We start from the raw sequence: 21,559 nt of genomic DNA on the forward strand, positions 1-21,559 counted from the left end.
GGAGGCGGCGGCGCGCGGGCGCCGGAAGCGGAAGAGCGCGGGAAGCGCGGTGCCTTCCTGTGGCTATGGCGTCCGTGGTGCTGAGCGAGGCGGAGAAGGTTTACATCGTGCATGGCGTCCAGGTAGCGGTGGCAGGTCCTACTTGCCCGCGACGAGTGGCGTGGAGGCCGCAGCCTTCGTCCCGGGGAGTGGGAAGGCGTCCGGGCCAGCTCGGCCCGGCTGTGCCTGTGGTAGCGTTGTGCTATGAGCCTGTGAGGGGTAGGGCCCATTCCTGTCTCGCCAACAAGTGTGGGGCAGTAACGATTTCTGATGTGGCCTTGGGGAGAAGGGAGGGAGCCTTCCGTTACCTGGTGTCTGGGCGGCAAATCTTGGGGGTAGTGATACCCAAGTACACTGAGAACAGCGAACAGGCTGAGAGCAGCAAGTGGATGTGGGGTTTTGTTTTCTGTTTTGTTTGGGGGGTGGGGGTTGGTTTTTTCCCCCAATTCTTGTCGTCCTCTTTCTTTCCCTTGCTCTTTCTCAAGATTTTGCTGTCACTAAGCAGTCACTAAGCTAAGAAACAGTAAGTAGACCAAGGAGGCATGGGATCACAGAATAATTTGGGTTGGAAGGGGCCTTTACAGATCATCCAGTCCAACCCTGCATGCAGTAAGCAGGGAAATCTTCAACTAGATCAGTTTTTTCAGAGCTCCATCCAACTTGACCTGGAATGTTTCCAGGGATGGGGCATCTACCACCTCTCTGGGCAACCTGGGCCAGTGTTTCATCACATTCACTGTAAAAGACTTCTTTCTTAATTCTAGTCTAAATCTCCCCTCTTTCAGCTTGGAGCCATCACTCCTTGTACTGTCACAACAGGCCTTGCTAAAAAGCCTGTCCCCATCTTTCTTATAGGCCTCTTCAGGTAGTGGAAGGCTGCAGTAAGTTTTTTCTGGAGCTTCCCTCCTCCAGACTGAACAACCCCAACTCTCAAGCCTTTCTTCATAGGAGGAGTAGTGAAGGATGTATGGGGGAAACGGCCAAAGTTGAAAGGACAGTGCTCTCTGCAAAGTACAGAAACTGTATTTTAGTGCACAAACCCTTATTTTTATGGAGACAAGCTGTAAGATTAAAGCATTTGGGAGGCTTATGTATTGTATTTGTCTGCTGGGTCCTCATTGCATGGATAAAAGTGCAGAACTTGAGTATCCCAGGAAAGACCTGTGTTGTGCTCAGTCATGTGTCCTTTGAAGGCAAGATGGTTACTCTTTTGCAGTCTTTCTTTTGGAATTGGAGTGACTTAGTGCAGGAGTTCATGCCTGCTTCCAGAGAGCTTGGTGCAAGCTCCAGCTAAATGAAAGGCAAATGGAAAAGTACAGTCCATGCTGCTGTACCCTTTGATGAAGGTTAGAGGTGGAACTAGGAGCTGCTGCTTTTATATATTCTCACATGCTGTTTTTGACATAAAAAAAGGAAACTTTAAAATCACTGTTTCTTTCCTCACCACCACTTTTCATTACTGATTCCCTTAAGCACAATATATTGCTTGTCATACTTAGGAGGACCTTCGTGTGGATGGTCGTGGCTGTGAAGACTACAGATGTGCAGAAGTAGAAACAGATGTTGTGTCAAACACAAGTGGATCTGCGAGAGTAAGGCTGGTAGGTAAATTTCTTAGGGATCTTGTACTGTGCTGATAGAATTTCTGGTTTATGACTAGTTTTAAGCTAAGCTGAGGCTAATTGTGGATGGGTTTGTGTGTGTGTATAGCACTGACTAAAGCTATGGCTTGAGGAAATAAGGACAGGATTCATTCAGGCTGTCTTAACCTGCTTGAGCTAGAGTTATGGTCAAGTAGCTGGACAGCTTTCTGTCTGAACTAAGCTAACATTTCATCTTGAAAATGGATGGAATAAAAATAATTCTGTTCCTTTATAGTGAAGCAAAGCTCCTGGCATGTGTTGACTATGAAGAAGATAAATTACTTGTGCAGTATATAAACATTCTGCAGAAATAATGGCTTCCAGAACCAAAATGATAGTGGTAGTCACAGATATTAAAACTGTCTTTTTAACCTAGAGGAAGCTAATATGTATGATAATTATTTGAAGAATCTTCTTAGGCTTAATATTTCTAAAGCATTTTCTTGATTAAACTAACATTGGCTTAAGTTCCCTCTGATAGAATGCTCAGTGCAGATTACTGACAGGTAGAAATATCAGCTTACTGTAGGCATTTAAATGCCAGGAGTGGTTCTGTGACTGTAATTCCAGTTGTGCAATATGTCTTTCTTTCCACAGGGACACACTGATATCTTGGTGGGTGTAAAAGCTGAAATGGGAACACCCAAGTTAGAGAAACCAGATGAAGGTTACCTGGAATTCTTTGTTGACTGGTTAGTATGCTAGAAGAGAAGGAACTTAGATCTAATTTTTGGAATAATTCACTAATCAGATCTTACCAGTTTGTATCTGTCTTAACATTTGTGTTTCTGTCATATTCTGCAGCCTTGTCCAAGACTGCCTCTATACATCATGATGTATCATTTAACTGTGGACACTTAGGGTTTGTAGAGGGAAGGACTCACCAATGAATTAATGGTTTGTCTGTGGTTATTGTACAAGAAATATCAGACAGGAAGATGATCTTCTCAACTGTGGCTCTGCTGTTAGAGCAGCTCTGAGCTTGACTGCTTTATAAATATCCTAAATAGTACCTGCTTTGTTCTGCTGGGTTCTGTGTGAATAATGTCCCCCCTGGCAGCAGGGGCATTTCCTTAAGGAAATCAACAGTCTGTGGGGATGTTGCAGTTCTGGACACTATTTTGTATGTAAATAGACATTAGAAGAGCTTCAACTTGTTCACATTAGGTTGTATTTTCTAATTGTTTATCTCTTCTTCATAAGAGGATGGGATGGATATGTGCAGCAATATTGTTCAAGAGAGATCTTGTCAGTTCTAGAAGCAGGTAATCCTTGCTTCCTGTGACAACACAGACCAAAAGCCTATGCTTCCCAGAAGGGCAGTCACTTCTCACATGCTTGTGCCACCAGGGAAAGGTGACTTCTAGCCTTCAGAAAGATCCACGAGACAAAATGTGAGGTGGGAGGCAGCTTGTTCTCTGTAAAGGGAAGTGAAATGCTGGCAGTACTCTGATCTTTTCCAGGCTGCCACTGCTCACCAGCAGATGGTGAGCTTTCTGTCTGTACTGTCTGGCTTTGATGTTGTTGGAACTAATAATGAAATAAAATCTCAGACTTCAGTGTTTGCTTTCTTAAAGTGCTTATTCCCTGAAACTTTGGTAGCTTCTTGTGTTGCTGAAAATGATCACTTGCTGGATCATGTATTCCCTGCCCCAGAATTCCATTTCCCTTCATTGTGCTCTGAGTCCTTAACCTACAATCTGAGTACATTTAGTCCCATTTTGAGACAGACTTTCATGTGAGTCTCTGGAAAGGATGGTTTGTAGGGCACTGATAGGTGATACTAGAAATGAGTTATGATCAAATAAGTCCATGCCTTATGTGATATCCTCACTGCCCATCAGCACTGGAGAAAGCAGTCACCCTGGCCATTGATGTTGGAAGACTGCTGGGTGTTTTGCTCATGTTTGAACTTAGGGGCTGTTCTAGTACTGACTTGTTAGTTTGTTTTATTTTGTTTGGTTTCTGGTGTTTTGGTTTTTTTCCTGGCTGTTGTTTTTTTTTTACTGAGGCAAACCAGCTTGATTGCTATGCAAGTGACACTGAAATGGTCAGGAGCAGAAATTTGGTGCTCCATCTGGCCACTACTGAAGTCCTTTCTGTGCTCCCTAAAAGATGTGGGGTTTGGCATGTTCTCTTACTAGTGTGCCAGACATTCTAGTCAGTGTGAAGTGCTGCAATAGTCTGTGAGCATTAGGTGGCACCATTTGCCATGCAGTGACTTAACAGCACCCTGCTCACTTCTTATTTTCACTTGGATTGTGAGGAACTGAATTGTTCAACCAATAATGGAATTAAGATGCAGTGAAACTCACAGTTACATTCTGAGCCTTATGCTCTTCCTGCTTGCAGGTCAAAGAAGGCAGCCATTTATAATGAAAGAATAGATGAAACTTTGTGGTTTGAAATAGTAATGAGCCATAGATTGAGGTTTGTGTCATTCTTTAGAGCTTATAGGAAGCCTAATGCTTGTGTAACAATGCTTCAAGCATAAAGATCTACTTAACTTGCATGAAAGCTGCTTCCATGGATAAGTGCTTGTTCAATCCAACCTGCAGACCTAATCTAGCAGGCTCCCAGAATTAAGTTTTACTTAGATATGGTCCTGCCTTATAAAACAGGTGTCTGATATGAGCACAACTATGAATAATATTCTGTGTCACACTTGCAGTGCTTATTCCTGTGTTAAATGCAGTCTGGAAGCAAAGGTTCCTTTATTCTTTTTAAAGCATGTACAGTGCTGTCTGTTTGTAGAGGCAGCAAATAACTTTTATAAAATCCAGTAGCTCTTCCTGGCATTCTGAATTTCCATCAGTTCTGCAAAAGACCAAGTTGGGGGAATGACTGTGAGGTGATTTGTACAGGTAAGAATAATCACAGGTAATTATGTGTAAGCTTGCAGGCTCCACGCTGTCTCATTGATACAGCTCCCTTGGTAGTTTAAGTCATACCTAGATAATGTGGAGCTTTAGTTGCTTGGTTTGGTTTGTGGTTTTTTTTAAGGTAAAGAGATTATATTCCAAGACCTGGTTTTTGCTGTACATTTATGTCTGAGAACACAAGGCTTTGTGATTATGGATTCTGATGATACTGAAAGTGCTTCTGGTGAACCCCCTCCTATCCTATGTGTTGTAATGAGAAATTCATTTGGGGCGTGTCTGACCTTTAAAAACAGGTTCTGTAATGTGTGCCTTGAGTCCACAGCTTGAGAATGCTCTTGCCCCCTCTGTAAACCAGGGGCTGGGTTCAGAATATTTGTTAGCTATTCTGCTGTCTATGCATCTCTGGCCATTCCTGCTCTAATTCATTGTGATTTGGAGGTGGTGGTGGTGGTTGGTTGATTTTTATTTGTTTGGGGTGTGGGTTATTTGTTTATTTGTTTTCTGTGGATTTTCTTTTTGGTTGGTTGTTTATTATATTACTTTTTAGGCCTTTTTGTTTTCTCTTATTGTTGGAATGTTGGTTTTAGTTGTGTGCAAAACCTCAGCACCCAAGGACTTGCGTGACTGCTCATAAACAAAGTTTGTTGTGCTACAGTCAAGGAAGTAAAGGTCATATGCTTCTGTCAGATTCCTTCTGGAAAAAAGTGTTCTTTAGTTGCTGCTCTCCATAAACTGCAGTTGCTGTAAGTAGAATAGAATAGTATTAAGCATGTTGGAAGAGACCTTAGAGATCATTGAGTCCAACCTATCATCCAACACTATCTAATCAACTAAACCATGGCACCAATCACTCCATCAAGTCTCTTCCTAAACACCTCCAGTGATGGTGACTCTACCACCTCCTTGGACAGCACATTCCAATGGCCAGTCTCTCTGTGAAAAACTTCTTCCTCATCTCCAGCCTAAACCTCCCCTGGTGCAGCTTGAGACTGTGTCCTCTTGTTCTGGTGCTGGTTGCCTGGGAGAAGAGACCATCACCCACCTGGCTACAACCTCCCTTCAGGTAGTTGTAGAGTGCAATAAGGTCTACCCTGAGCCTCCTCTTCTTCAGGCTAAGCGACCCCAGCTCCCGCAGTCTCTCCTCATGGGACTTGTATTCCAAGCCCCTCACCAACTTTGTTGCCCTTCTCTGGACACCTTCCAGCAACTCAACATCCTTCCTAAACTGAGGGGCCCAGAACTGGACACAATACTATAATAAGCTGCTTGAGAGTTGAGAATACACTCAGTACAAAAATGACCTATTAAGGTCAGGCAGAGACTCCACTTAAAAAAATGTATATTCCACTTGACACATCATCACGTCTTTCTCTTCTTAGCCATGCTCTTGTCTTGCTTACTTATCTTTCAACTCTACCAAGCTATCTTGTTATCCATTCTGAATTTAGCACAGATTTCTCTCTTTTAGATTTTTGCACCAGGGAGGTTTAGGCTGGAGGTTAGGAGGAAGTTTTACACAGAGAGAGTGATTGCCCATTGGAATGGGCTGCCCAAGGAGGTGGTGGAGTCACCACTGGAGGTGTTCAGGAGGAGACTTGATAGGGTGCTTGGTTGCATGGTTTAGTTGATTAGGTGGTGTTGGATGATGGGTTGGATACGATGATCTTGAAGGTCTCTTCCAATCTGTTCTGGTCTGGTCTATTCTATTCTATTCTATTCTATTCTATTCTATTCTATTCTATTCTATTCTATTCTATTCTATTCTATTCTATTCTGTTAGGGTTTATCCCTGAGAGAATTCACCACCTTTAATACTGTAACGTGGGAACCAAATATAGTTGTGGAATTTAATTTGTCTCAGAGCTTGTAGTAAAATCTAGGTGTATGATCTGCTTTGAGACATTTCCCTGTGCAAAATGGCAAGCACTTCTTGACAGAAAGGATGCTTAGTCATGTACAAACAAATCCATAGGTAGTTCTAATGCTTTATGTTTGAGAAAAGTTCTTTGGGTATTGCTTGATCCATAAGTGAAAGCTCTGTTGTGGTTTTTTTTTTCCCTTTAGTTCTGCAAATGCTACTCCTGAATTTGAAGGCCGAGGAGGAGAAGAACTTGGCTCAGAGATAGCAAATACGCTCAACAGAGTATTCAGCAGCGAGAGCACTGTAGACTTGAAATCCCTTTGTATTAATCCCAGGGAGCACTGCTGGGTTCTCTATGTTGATGTGCTGGTAAGTGAGAAAATGAAAACTAAGGCTCAGGGAGGTTTTTCAAGATATTGCTGAGGCAGAGTTGCCATCTGTATTTTCAAAGGAAAACACCTCATAATGTGGTATAATGCTGCACAGCACAGAGGGCTATTTTCTTCCTAATCTGCTTCTAACAGTTAATCAAAGAATGGCTCAGATTGGAAGGGATCTCAGAGATACCTCCTTTAGCCTCTCCACCATGGGCAGGGACACCTCTCAACTAAATTCAGCTGCTCAAGGCCTCATCCAACATGGCCTTCAACACCCCCAGGGAGGAGGCAGCCACAGCCTCCCTGGGCAGCCTGTTCCAGAGTGTCACCACCCTTGTACTGAAGAACTTCTTCCTAAGCTCCAGTCTAACCCTGCTCTTCAAACCTTTGCCCCTTGTCCTGTCTCTAGGCACCCTCATGAGAAGTCCCTCTGTAGCCTTCCTGTAGGATCCCTTCACGTATTGGAAGGCAGCTCTAAGGTCCCCCTGGAGTCTTCTCTAAGCTGAACATCCCAGTTCCCTCAGGCTATCCTCATTGCATCCCTTGGATCATCTTCTCCAGCTTGCTCTTCCTGCTCTTGATGCTGCTCTAGCCCTTGGGTCAAGCCTTCCAGCTCGCTCTTCCTACTCTTGGTGGTTCTGCACTGCAGAGCTAATAAACCGCAGAATAGTCCAAATCTGCCTCAGATAAAAGCTAGTGATCTTACACTGACAAGGAAATTGCTGCTGAAGAAGGCTGAATGTTTTCCCAAGCTAGATACAACAGCAAGTGTATCATTGTGATGGATGGAAGTCAGCATGTGTCTATGTTAGCCCTCACAGGGCTGTTCTCCCTCTTTGCACTATTGGCAGCATTGATTCAGTAAAGTGAAACAGAAGCTTTGCTGGCAAAACTTAGGTTTGGCCTAGGCACTTTTTCATGCAGCAGCTCAGTTTCCACTCCATGCTGCATTTAAAACACTGCCTTGTGGGAATTTAATAGAAGTCTGCAAGCCAGACTTCCTGAGCCTTACCTCCAATTCTTATTGGTCCAAAGTTGAGTTTCTACTTGCCAAATTTCCAACTGAAAATACATTGAGGGATCTTAGTCACAGGAATCCATTAGAGCCTGTGGAATGATTTGCAAAATGTTAGGCTGTATTGCAACAAAAAATAAATTAAATACAGAATTTTGTTAAATGAAGCAGGAACATTGAGACTGAGACCTGAATAAATGTGAAAATGAGTCCATTAGCTGTTCAAAAAGCAGTAGCAGTAGCCTAATTGCAGTTGATTAGGGTACATAATGTGACTTCCATCTGCATGCAGAATGAGCAAAATAGGTACCACTGCTGAGTGCTTTACCAGCCCTAGCCACTGCCTTACTGCAGCTTGGCACAGTTCATTTTCTGACAAATCACACTAGGGCCTTCTGTGGCTAGGTAATTGCAAGCAGAGGTACAGATGATTAAATGCTTTGCTTATTTAAGCTATGTACTGCTTAACACTGCATAAACACTGCAAAACCCCAAATCATTCATAAAGCTGACTGCGACAGAAGTTGCTCCATAGAGCTCTTGTGTGAGATGTAACTGGTCTTGATCTGCTGCTTCCTGAACAGCTGTGTTGGCTGCCCCACAGCTACAGGGAAAAACAGCTTTGTTTTGATACTACTGTATCAGAATTATCAACACCCAGACCTGTGTTACCTGATGGATTTTACATTCAGCTTTGTTTACAGTGCCAATAAAGAATTTGTTGTAGCTTTGTAGTGGGGACTCTAAACTTGATGAGTCTTTGTAATGGGGTGCTCTGTAGGGATTTTGTGTGAGAGCCATTGAAGAGCTGCTGGTGTAGCTGCAACAGGATGCTGTTCACATTGGTCTCTTATTTTCTTCCCATCCCTTTGGGTTTTTTTCCTTCCACCTCAGGACAGGCTGAGGGAGCTGGGGTTGTTCAGCTTAGAGAAGACTCCAGGGACCTTAGAGCTGCCTTCCAGTACCTGAAGGGCTCCTCCAGGAAGGCTGCAGAGGGATTTTTCTTGAGACAGGACAATGGGGAATGGTTTGAAGCTGAGGGAGAGGGGGGTTAGACTGGATCTGAGGAAGAAGTTCTTCAGTCTGAGGGTGGTGAGACTCTGGAAGAGGCTGCCCAGGGAGGTTGTGGCTGCCTCCTCCCTAGGGATGTTGAAGGCCAGGTTGGATGAGGCCTTGAGCAGCCGAGTCTAGTTGAGAGGTGTCCCTGCCCCTGGTGGAGAGGTTGGAGGAGATGATCTCTGAGGTCCCTTCCAACCTGAGCCATTCTGTGATTCTACTTGTACTATTTCTTTTTCTAAGCAGAGGACTTGGCTATCACTTGATAGTTTATACTTGATATAGGTGCTTGATACCTACAGATTTTGCTGGAGCTGCTCTTGCAGAGTCATTCCTATAGAATTCTGTTTTCATAGTGGAAGTATGACACTTGTGCTAGTGTAAGTTACAAGCTGTATTATTTCTCATTTGAGGGAGGCAGATTCTAAGTATAAGAACAGTGCTTTCACTGAGAGTCCTTCAGATGATGTGTTCCTTCCTGGAAATTGTTCATACTGGTCTTTATGTTGCATAGTTTGGTTGGAGGGAAAATAGGCCTTAAATCTGTCATAAGCCTGAAAATACTGCTGGAGCCTTGTGGTCAGGTGGGAAGGGACTTGTTTTCAGATCTCTTATTCCAAAAGACAAAAGCCCAGAAAGCATGTTACAAACCTGGGAACACCTCATTGCTGTTCTGTGCGGTGTAGCCACCTGCACCTTGATTGAAGCCTCCATACTTGGCTCCTGTGAGCAAACAGAAGTTGAGATGTGCAACCTCAGAACAGAAAGTGTTGTATTTTGCATAGTCCTGCAGCTGGGCAACTGAAAACAGCTCTTGAGTGTTTTCTGCTGGTCAGTGTGCTCAGGAGGTGCTGGAATTGTGTGCAGTCAGATTAGAAAGAAAATCACTTCAGCTATACACAGCGCAAAGATACAAACATACGGAGAAATCCCTGGTGTCAGAGAAAAGCTTTTAAGCCTTTTTGAGGGGCTTTTGATATCTGAGTAGCCTTCTCTACATAATTTGCCCCAGCATGCTGCTGTGCTGAGCAAGGAGAATCAGAGTGTGCAATCCCTACCCAATTACAGTGTGTTGGGGGGTGCTTTAGGCTCTGTGGAAACTGTAGCAATTCACTGCAGAGCATTCTTCAGCATTTCCTTGTGTTGTTAGGTAGTAGGTTGGACTTGATCTCTGAGATCTTTTCCAACCTTACTGATTCTATGATTCTATTCTTTCTGGATTGGAAATAACAGGAATCTACCTTTGGGGAGGAAGAACTTCTCTGAATAAGGCAAAGTCTACAATGTTTTCTCTTTTGTTCCCAGCCCAAATAACTCATTTGCATATCAGGAAATTAAAAGCAGCCCTTTCCAAAGACTCCTTTGCTTCCCACAAGTCAGAGTTGCACAGATTTGCTTTGTCCTTAGGAAAAATGAACATAATTTTAAAAGGATGGGCTGTGAGTAGAAGTTGCTTTGGGTGAGAAGAGAGTGTTCATTTCTTTGTGGAGGAAGTGTTGTGCCCTGCTTGTTCTAGGCTCTGTTCCTAGCCTGTGACACCAGCACCTGTTCCTAGCACCACTGTGACACAGATCAGCTTTAGAGTAGCAGCCTGCACAAGAGCCCTGCAACAGACACATCCCACCAGTGTGTTTTAATCACAGAGGCATTGTGGGGCTTTTTGTGTGACCCAGCAAAATCCAATCATGGCTGAAAGTTAACCTCTGTGTATCCAGCAGCTCTTTGCAAAGAAGTAATCTGTTCACCTCTGTATTTAGCTTTCTATCCCATGTTTTTGTCCTTCTTTTGACACAATTCATTCTATGTTCATGAAAAGGAATTGCCTTTCCAGAATACCTGATCTATGATTTGCTCCCAGCGCAGCAGTTTAGCTCCTTCTTAAATAGATTTCGAGGAACAGTCAGTGCAATCAGTGTTGAAAACTTGTTTTGCTCTCCTAGCACAGCATAGATTGATGTATCAGAGAAGCATCCATATGTTCTCACTGCAGCAGTTTCAGATGTTTCTGGGGCTCTTTGTGTGTGTTTCACAGAACTGGCAGCTCAGAGTGGAGCTTGTCAGAGAACTGACACTAGACTGTGGCCAAATTCTCCTCTGAGTTGTCTGTCAGCCAGTAGAAAGTATCAGTGGTTATAGGAGCTCTGCCTTTTTATCTAGTGTGCAGTGTTCTTCCATCTGACTGTTCTGCTGAGTTTGATGAGTGGGAAGAAGCGAAGCCAGACTCCTTCACACACTTTAATCCATACAATAGTGTTGTCAACAAGGAACTTTGACATCGGGATTCCCTTAAAGCTTTTTCAGTTACAAGAGAAACCTGCTGAAGACTCCTTTTCCAGAAAGAACAGAGAATAAATCATGATGTGCCTTCACAACTATCCCTTCTGTACCTAGCTTTCTACACCATATTCTGGGTGGCAGTTTGCATTGCTTCTTTGAACACAATTCTGCTGGTTGGGTTTGTCCAGCTGCCCTTTAAAAAAAAGGCTCCTCTTGGAAATCAAGTGTGGAGAATGGATTGAAGGATGAGTATGGGGAGCTTTTAAGTGTTCTGGTTGCCTTAGCACAAGCAGAGTAAGGAGAGCAGTGGTTTCATTCCAGCTCCTGTAATTAAATTTTATCACTAGTTATATTATGAAGTGCATGCACTCTTCTATTTTGCCTGTGTAATACAGTTCGATGAAATCTTCCTTTTCTAGCTATTAGTTCCTTTCAGATAGGCTTTAAGGACAAATTTGGGGGTTTAAAAACCTGTTCATGTTCTTAATGTTGTGCCTTTACAGTTAGGTTTAAGTAAAATAAAGCCTTGCTTTGAAGGCACCAGCCTGATTTTCTTTAAAAGAGATTCTTTTCTTGTCCTCCCAGTTACTGGAGTGCGGTGGGAACCTCTTTGATGCAATCTCGATCGCAGTGAAGGCAGCTCTCTTTAACACAAGGTAAAGCAAGCACAGGTATTTCCTGTGAGTGGAAGTGGCAGGGGAGGGGGAAGAGCAGCAGTTTCTCAACTAAGCATTTTTAATGCTTCTGCATTTGAGTAAGAAATACCCCAAGCAACTGCAGTCTGTCTGCGTGCAGGTAACACAAACTGATGTTGTTTGCATGTAGGTAACAAGAACTAATGTTGCTCTCATTCACAGTGTCACAGTATCACTAAGGTTGGAAGAGACCTCAAAGATCATCAAGTCCAAGCTGTCACCACAGACCTCATGATTAGACCACAGCACCAAGTGCCATGTCCAATCCCTTCTTGAACCCCTCCAGGGACGGTGACTCCACCACCTCCCTGGGCAGCCCATTCCAATGACGAATGATTCAGTTGCTGATAATCAAGTGTCATGTTGTGTCAGGCTCACAAAACAACTTCTGTTCCATGGCCAGGTCCAGAAAAAAACTGTCTTGGCCATGTGGTTTTGTTGCAAGCCTTTCTGTTGCTTTTTGTGGGTTTGAAGTAAGTATTGACTGATATGTGATGCTCCTGAATAAGAAGCCCTCTGTGACTACTGTAAATAGCCCTGATGTCTCACTTCTGATATTCTCTCTGCTGGACCATTAGTCTAGAATTCTTTTTAAAAGGAAGGGAGGAAAATGGTGGTAAGAGATTGGAGGAGGGAGATGATGCCTTTAGAAGAGCTGTGCCCCATGTGTTTTAGGTGAAAGAATGGAAGAACAAGACCTGGTAGAATGAATGATGCAGGTGCTCTCTATATTTTAATGGTAACATTCAACATCTTTGTTTCTGACATTTTTATCTACTTTGGCTATAGATGAAAGGGAAAACAGAGTTTTGTAGCACCCTTGAGAAAGAAATGGCTTTGCTAAAAACCTTCTGTAGCAGAAGTAGCTGAATGGGTGCAGAGGTTAGAATCTTATAGGCACAAACATTTTAAAAGTGGATCTGAAATTGTTCTTCAGCTGTAAATTAGAGATTGCCTGAAGTCAGTGGTGTAGTTCTGGCTTGTTCATTAGGGAATCAGTGCACAGTTCTAGGGCTGGAAGAATATGTGCAAGGAGAAGAGGAAACCATGCTTGTGAAGACAGGCAGTACAGTGGTTTGGTTATAAACACTTCAGAAGGGGCTGAGGGGAGAATCCAGCCAAGGCTCCTGCGTATTGCTGAGAGATTTCCCATGTTCATGAGTTTCTCAGCAGTAACTTTTAAGAGCAGGTTGTTTTTGTGGCATTAAGAAACAGTGTCACAAACATAAGTGCTCACAAAGAAGTTGTCAGTAGGCTGAAGGGAAGAAATGCCTGTGGGAGCTGCCAGGAGGCAGAAGTTAGGCAGTTAAAACAGCTGCTGCTGTGTGGATTGCTTGCAGATCCAGGGCACATACTTTATTTACCAGATAACTAGGGCTGCTTTTCTGATTTCAGCCAGAATCCTACTTCTGAACAAAGAGAGAAAAAGTAATTTAAATAAAGGAAGAAATCTGTTGCTTTGGGAAAGTGGGCAGCCTGGAAAGTGTCAGTGTTCTAAGGAGGCTGCTTTGCTTTTTTTCTCCTGGCAGCTGATCAATATGTATTCTTCATGCAGTCTTTAATCAATAGGCAAGCACCAACAGTCTTCTTGAGGTCTGGTATCAAATCAGAATACATGACATCCTGCAGAGCCTGTTGATGCTTTTTGCCTATGAAAACCCTGCCTATAGGCTTGAGCAGGGAATGCACAAACTACGTCTGACCTCATCCAAGCTCAGAGAGTTGAGGTAAAATTCAGAGTGAAAACCTGCTGTCTGCATTCACTCTTTTTCTCCCTTTCCTTTGCTGCCTGCTCAGTTTTCACTGGCTCAACAAGAGGTTGTTTAGGGCAGCTGCCTGCTTTCCATACATACTACTTTCCAAGCCAGACAAGAAGTCAGTTTGAAGATCACTTCAGATTAAGTGTTCTGAACTTCACTTGGCATGTGTCCCTCTCTCTGAGTCTTGTTTGCCTTTCATAATCTGTTTACAACCAGGGTTTTCTTACAAGTGTTTTGAGACCTTCATCAGCCTGAGCAGGGTTGCTCAAGCTGCTGTTTTTTTCTTTGAAACTACAAATTTTTAGATATTCAAATGGGCATGAAAATGCCAGCTTCAACCTCAAAACCTGGCTCTAACCATTTTTATAATAACTGTGGACACATTTTTCTTCAGGGCTAAATAAATCCACAACTGTAACAAGGAATTTTACACAAGGACTGTGGGATTTAGATCCTTTGTGTGTCTGACTTGACTCAGAGCTTCTCCTTCAGGCCTGGAACAATGACAGCAGGACTGCTTTAGGGGTAACGTTTTCTCCTCAGAGTTTGGTATTGTTCTCTGTGTTGCAAAAACTATATCAACATGACAGCAGATAGCAAACTCCTTAGCTGTGTCTCCAAGGTGCTTAAGGCTGGATTTATCCATGATGGAAATAAATATTGCAGAATGTCCAAGTAGCTGCTCTGCCAGGACTCAGCATTAAACTGGATTCTGTGGAATGTCTCTGCTTGCAACCAAGGCAACAGGAGCTGGGCAAGACATAAAGCTACAGAGTTTGTAACTCAGCACCCTTGTAGATGTGGATTCTTTGTGCTGGGCAGCATGGCAGAGGCAGAACTGATGCTTGCATCAATTTGTGAGCTCTGGGTCTGCAGCATGCAGAAAAAAAGAGAGCATTCTTCCTTAGGTGACTAAGTACTGCTGGGCAGATTTCTGCCCTGATTAGTTGCAGGAATCAGAATAGGAAACTCAAAGTTGCAATGTCAGCATGTCCAGCTGGTTCTTAGGCTGAGAGAGGAAAGCTCTGGTTTTCTGGCAGCATTTTTTGCTCCACTCTCTACCTAACTTTGGTGTGTATAGCCCCTTTTTGTGCAGCTCTGCTGCCTGTGTCTCATCAGCTGTCTTTTGCCTCTGCAGCAGTTGTCATTTGTACCTCTCTGTTCTTGGCCAAATCAGCTGCCTGCAGGCATTTTGCAGGTATTCATTCTGGCAGCTTTTTCTTGCAGCCCAAACACTGCTCTGGTTTCATAGCTATTTTAGGATGAACTTCAAAATTGCTTAATCTCACAGATTTTCTTGAAATCTTCCCTTTTTTAAACACAGCTCTGGCACATGCACTTCTTGTCTAGTCTGTTGTCCAGCATTGTCCATTGTCCTGTGTAGCTTGAGAGTTAGTCACCTTGGGACTCTATTCCATCACTTTTTAATTTTTTAACTTGAAAATGGGTTTTGCATCTTCCAGTGACTTCCAGAGCACTTTGAGTTTCATTTCAGGAAGAAGGACACTGCAGTTGTTCTGCTTACTGAAAGGTTTAGTTGTTGCATGGTTCAGGCCAGCTTGTTTTCACTGAAGCAGGGTGAGTTCTTGTGAATTACTCACCTCTAGACTCTTCAGCCACAAAGAACTAAAATGCTTTTACAGGGAACAAGAATCACTTTGTGTTGGTAGTTCACTCCACCAGTCCCTATCTCTTTCTCTTTTAAAAGAGATTTGGAACAGGATGCATAGAAGAATGTAACCTCCAGAGTCTAGTTCTGAAACACAGCAGCAGCAGGCCGTGGTTGCATTCCACATGCTTACTGAAGTTAGCTTTCTAGGGACCTCCTAGAATAGTTGATGTTTTCAAGTGCAAGTGTGTAGAAGTGAGAGTAAAGTGGTTGAGCTGTGTGTAGGTTTTACTAGCCAAGAAAGCAAAGTCTCTCTGGTCAACACTCTGTCCTGGTGGGCACCTGGATATAAGTGAGGGTGTGTGAGGTGCTGACACTCCTGGCAGTTTGAGATAACATCTCCTAAATGGTATCAAATTATTTTGTTCATTATGCTAAGAAAACTACTTTGAATCATCTTGTAAAGCTCCCATTAAATGGGTATCAAATACAGTAGATGGGAGTAAGGTGCCTTATTCCCAGCTGTGAATGACAAGCCAGACAGGAGTCTGTCTGCAATTCACAGTTGAGAAGAAGGTATCTCTTGGGTTTCTGCCTGCCTTTCCATCCCTGGTCAGTGCTGTTGTCTGTCCTGAGAACAGGAGTCTTCTGGCTTCTTAAAGGATGAGAATATTTTGCCAATCTTCCCATCTTGTTCAAAAGAGACAATTTTGCTGATCTCATCTTCCCTTTGCCAGTAGCCTCTCTGGTTAGTGTCATTCTTTCCCAATAGTTAGTGTCATTGTCACCGCTTGTGTTTGCTGCCTGTGTCACAGCTCTGCCAAGCAATGCAACTGCTGTGATTCTCACAAGGTTATTGGTGTCAGCAAGGTGGGAAGACACAGAAGGAAAGGATTCAGTCTGGGTAATTTCTCTCCTGGACATCCAGGCAGATGTTCAAGTCCTTGTTCAGAACTGATTAGTGCAAATGCCTGAAGAATCTCCCTGGATATATTAGTGTGAAAACCATTAGAATGATGTAAATGTGCTGATCTTAGCCTAAACATCTTCTTACTCCCAATCCTTTCTTTCTCATTCAGTGAGTGAGTTGTTAATGCTTTGATAATGTTCTGGATTGGAGGCCTTGAGCAACATGGTCTAGTGGGAGGTGTCCTTGCCCGTGGCAGGGAGGTTTGAACTGGATGATCTTTAAGGTCCTTCCCAACCCAAACCATTCTGTGATCCTGTCATTTGTTTTTCCTAAATATTGGGCCTCATGTAAAGAGAGAAAGGGGTGCATCCTGGAGTTGAGACTATGTGACAGCTGTGTTTCTTACCTGTCCTGGCAGTGATTTTTGCACCTCCTATTTCCACAGGATCCCCAAAGTGCGTGTTCTGGAGGACGAAGAGGGCTCCAAAGAGATCGAGCTGTCCGACGACCCTTACGATTGCATGCGACTCAGTGTGGACAATGTGCCCTGCATTGTCACCCTCAACAAGGTAAGCCTGCCACATTCCTGACATCCTGCCTAGAGACTTCCATTTGTTAGCTTCACCTGATGCTCTTCATGAGGTTCAGCAAGTCACAGTGCAAGGTCCTGCCTCTGGGTCAGGCCAGTCCCAGGCACAAACCCAGGCTGGGTGCAGAGCGGGTTGAGAGCAGCTCTGAAGAAAGAGACTTGGGAGTGTTGGTTGCTGAGAAGCTCCCCATGAGCCAGCAGTGCCCTCCTGCAGCCCAGAAGGCAGCTGTGTGCTGAGCTGTATCCAGAGGAGTGTGGCCAGCAGGGCAAGAGAGGGGATTCTGCGCAACAAATGTTCATTGTTGTGAGGTGCAGAGGTTGTGTGACATGCCTGGAAGAGCACAATGAGTGCCTGTTGCTGGGGCCAGATTTAATGGGTGCACAGACTGTCCTCTCAGACAAGGGTTTGTGTTCCTTTTCCACACAGAGCACACAGCTAACATGGCTGATCTGCTGGGTGCTCCATTTTCCATTGCAAGAGCTGGTGATTTGCTTAGTTGCTTGCCTGGCACCTTCATCCTGACACTCACCCCTCAGATATTTATAGATATTGATCAGATCCCCTCTCAGTCTTTTTTCATAGCAGAGACATTCAAGCCCCCAGTCATCCTCACAGTTCTCTGTTGGTCTCTCTGTCTCTGTAGAACTGGAGAGTCCAAAACTGGTGCAGTATTCTGGGTGTGGTCTCAGCAGGGTGCAGTAGAGGTGGAGGAGAACCTTCCTAGACCTGCTGGCCACACTTTTTTTAATGCATCCCAGGATGCTGTTGGTCTTCCTGGCCACAAGGCCACATTGCTGTCCTATGGAGAACCTGCTGTCTGCTAGGACTCCCAAGGTCTTTCTCCATGGAGCTGCTTTGGAGCAGGATGACAGGAGGCTGTAGATAACTGAGGTACCACTGCACTTTAACTTCTAGTGAAGAACTCAGACAGCAGCAAACTAATCCATGATCACTTTGTCACTACCTTACAGATTGGGTATAGGCATGTGGTGGATGCCACCCTTCAGGAAGAAGCCTGTTCCCTGGCCAGCCTGCTGATTTCTGTCACCAGCAAAGGTGCCCTGACTTCTATGAAGAAAATGGGGAAGGGCAGCCTGGATCCTGAGAGCATTTTTGAAATGATGGAGGTGAGGAGTTTTGTGCAGGTGCTCAAACAGCTGCGTGATGCTTGATGGACTGGAACCTGGCTATATGAAAAGCTGCAGTAAGGACTTAGGGAGCAGAGGTTTGGTGCTTGTGTTAGGTGCACAGGGGACTTGCTAGAGGTCACTGACAGTTCCTTTGAAACAGCCTCTGACATGGGTGGATGTTACCTAAAACTTTCAGATGTCTGCAACATGTGGCACTCACATTCATTTCAGGCAGTCACTTCCCAGCTCTCAGGCTTTAAAGGTTGAGATGATAAACTCTGACAATCTTTTTAAAGAACATGCTCCCTCTCTCATTTTTTTTCCCTTAAAGGCTGAAAGAGCCAAATTACTACCATGGTGAAGTCCCTGCAGAAGTAGAGATGGTGCTTTGGGTTGCTCATGCAGAGTGTTGTCTTCTAGCACCACTCATTTGTTTTGTGATAACTTTATTGCTCTCATTTCACTGTTGCTTTTCTTTGCTCCTTTTTTGGGTTTCTAACCTGCTCCTACTCCATGACAATACAAGTAGCTGGATGTTGTTCACACCCACTGAAGAATTGTTAAAGGGAGAGGATTTGTCACAAGGAGATGTGCTGCACAAGTTGCCTTCCAAATGCTTCAGCTTTGTTTTGCTTTCTTTGCATTACAGACAGGAAAGAGAGTAGGCAAGTCACTGCACATAGCCCTGCAGAAGATTCTGGATGAAGAAGAGAGTTTGGGGACCTCAAGGCAGAAGGTTGGATTTCTAGGCTGAGATTGTATTAAATGTTCCAAACTGTTTTTAATTGTTTGTGCAACCTGGTCTGTTTGTATATAGAAAACCTTTCTCATTCCAGTACCTTTATCCTGCCTGAGAGGCTTTTAGAATCTTCCTAAGCACAAAGAAAGCTGCAGCTGTGTGTGAATAAAAATGGTTTAGATGCTTTCCACGTGGGTCACTGTCCACAGCTGGGAAGCACAACAGCAGCAATGGATGCAGTTTCCTGGGAAGTTATGAGACTGGTTTCCAGGGTGTCTGCTGTATGTTCCACTGCATTCTGCTTTCATTCCATTTAATTCTGGTTCCACTTCTGCAGCCTAGCTGCTGTGCTCTAGAGCATTGATGAGATTGCCAAGTTTGGGGCCTCTTGACATGTTGTTTTGTTCACCAGCCAGCTGAGAACAGCTCTTGGTAGAAGTCTTCCATCAAAAATCATCTTACTTTTTTGCCAGCAAAATGTGGTTGGATTTTACTATAAATACAACATGGGCCCAGGTTTCCAATTCATGGTTTCTTTTCTCACTAGAGCACTGCTATAGTGAGCTAGCCAAAACCTCTTAGTATGGCTGAGGAGAAGGGACTTAGGCTATGGCAGAAAAGAAAAGGAGTGTTTGATAATTCAGCTGGAAAAGCCATAGTGGTTGTCAGCAAGGGAAAGAAAGAAGGTGGCAGACAAGGGGTGCAGTCAGATTGTGTCACCAGGTCTCCAAAGCAGTGAATTCCCTCCCTTACCCAGCAAAGAGTAAGAGCTGTTTGTTTGGCAGGATAGGAGAGGCAGCAGATGGAAGAAGCCAAAGGAAAAAGCTGGTTTGGAAGCTGATATTTTAGCTTCAAGTGTTGGAAGGATCATTCTGACCAAATGTTGTGGCAGAGTTACTACAATAATGCAGGGATTGCTTAGCTCTTACTCAAGCAGCGCTTTCTGCATTGCCTGATTTAATTCCCTCATCTCCAATTAAGAACATTCTTCTGACTGGAACATGTCCAGTGGGCAGAAGGGGAAGGGTTTTGCAGAAGGAAAGCTGTGGATATAGGATAAAGCATCTCATGGCTCACTCTAGTAATCATGATCACATTAAGATATGTGGTGTGTGCTTAAGGTCCCCAGGTCTCTTCAGCCAAAAGGGCTTGAGCTCACTCACACAATTACTCAATTCCCTGCTGTAATGAGCAGGCAGCTTAAAGAAAGAAAGAGAAAATTGTCCTGCAGAGCTTGCCCAAGATGTTTGTTTGGAAGAGGTAGCATTTTTTTCAGCACCTTAAGTAATGACTGATTAGGGAGGTGAGGAGAGTGCTACCATGTAATGCAGCCAGAGAGTGCCAGTAGTTATAGATCACCTTTAACCACTCACTGGAGTTGTTTGGTGTAAGGCAAAGGCTCACTGAATCTAGCTTTGCAGTAGCTGTGATACATCTGCCCAGAAGGCAAATCCTATCCTAGGCTGCATCAGGAGTGTGGCCAGCAGGGTAAGAGAGGGGATTTTGCCCCTTGATTCTGCTCTCCTGAGACCACACCTCCAATCCTGCCTCCAGTTCTGGTGTCCTCAGCATAAGAAGGACACAGAGCTGTTGGGAGTGAGTCCAGCAGAGGCCACAAAGATGGTCCAAGGGCTGGAACACCTTTGCTATGAGGATAGGCTGAGGGAGCTGGGGGTGTTCAGCCTGGAGAGGAGTCTAAGGTGGACCTGAGAGTTGCTTTCCAATATCAGAAGGGATCCTACAGGAAGGCTGCAGAGAGAAAAACAGGACATGGGGGAATGGTCTGAGGCTGAGGGAGAGCAGGGTTAGACTGGATCTGATGAAGTTCTTTAGTCTGAGAGTGGTGAGACTCTGGAATAGGCTGCCCAGGGAGGTTGTGGCTGCTTCCTTCCTGGGAGTGTTGAAGGCCAGGTTGGATGAGGCCTTGAGCAGCTGAGTCTGGTTAAGAGGTGTCCTTGCCCATGGTGGGAACATTGGAGGAGATGATCTCTGAGGTCCCTTCCAACCTGAGCCATTCTGTGATGATTCTGATTCCCTACCAGCAACACTACTTTTAAGAATGTAGAGAGAAACTACAGAAGGGAAAAATCTCCTTTGCAGTACCTTAGACTTGGCACCGGCAGCTTTTGTTTGGCCATGTATTGTTGAGTGTTTCAGAACATGGTCCATCTCCAGCAGGTCTGCAAGTCTTAAACCAGAGCCATCCTCTGCAGAGGAGCAGCTCTTGCCTGGGCTATTAGAGATTTGTGGTTGGATACCAGGAGGCCACCCAGTTCCTTCCAGGGTGAGTTTTGTAAGATGGTGCTAACAGTGTATTTCTACACAGCCTTCCAGCTGAAGGGTCTCCAAGCAGTTTGCAAGTTCCTTTATTTGAGATGCTGCTTGTCCCCTCCCCAGAGTCTTTCAACTTTAAATTGATTGTTATGAGAGCTGGGGAGGGAGAAGCCTCACAGTGCTAGCTGGCACCTCTGTGGTGGTGAAGATTTGTGCATTCCCTCTCCACATCTTACTAAAGAGGGTAAACATTTAGAATTCTGAGCTCTGGGCTGTGTGCTCAAGATACCTAAAAAGCAAACTCTTGGTACTCAAGCATCTCTGCCTGCTGCCAGCCCAGGGAAGCCTGCAGAACAGCTGTGTGTACAAAAATGGCAGCCCCAGCAGCTAGACACTCAGTACCAAGCACTTCCTGAGAGCATCACTGCGAATTAACAGGGTGCAAGGATCTCCAGTGCCTCCTCCAACCACACATGCTCCCCCCCAGGGCTTCTGTAGCTGGGTAAGCAGGCACAAAATGAAATGAGGATCTTCAAGGGGTCCTACTCTTTCCACACTCACTACATCCCATCTGCTGACATGGGAAAGCATTGGGGTGCAGTGGGACCCCAGGCAGACTAGGGCTGCTTCTGCCCCTGAGGGGCTGCCCTACTGGCAGCTACACAGCTGCTGGCTGGGCTCAGCTGCCCCTTGAGGTTTGCT

General features: G+C 44.5%; 1 protein-coding gene across 2 annotated transcripts; it reads left to right on the forward strand.

Moving 5' to 3' along the window:
* The first annotated feature begins 15 nt into the window (after positions 1-15).
* EXOSC7 (exosome component 7) lies at positions 16-20,791 on the forward strand. 2 transcript variants are annotated; one of them, XM_068152815.1, is made up of 9 exons: positions 16-122; positions 1,539-1,640; positions 2,280-2,374; positions 6,629-6,794; positions 11,736-11,806; positions 16,570-16,693; positions 17,686-17,841; positions 18,494-18,580; positions 20,762-20,791. In XM_068152815.1, the coding sequence occupies exons 1-9, from the start codon at positions 66-68 to the stop codon at positions 20,774-20,776; spliced, it is 873 nt and encodes a 290-aa protein (XP_068008916.1). In that variant the 5' UTR covers positions 16-65; the 3' UTR covers positions 20,777-20,791. The 2 variants fall into 2 exon arrangements, with proteins under 2 accessions (XP_068008916.1, XP_068008915.1); XM_068152814.1 differs by lacking the exon at positions 20,762-20,791 and having other exon boundaries at positions 18,494-18,629.
* Positions 20,792-21,559: the final 768 nt, after the last annotated feature.

The sequence above is a fragment of the Melanerpes formicivorus genome, unplaced genomic scaffold, assembly GCF_026170545.1.
Source record: "Melanerpes formicivorus ecotype bairdi unplaced genomic scaffold, bMelFor1.0.p_v2 SCAF_24, whole genome shotgun sequence".
Classification (NCBI taxonomy): domain Eukaryota; kingdom Metazoa; phylum Chordata; class Aves; order Piciformes; family Picidae; genus Melanerpes; species Melanerpes formicivorus.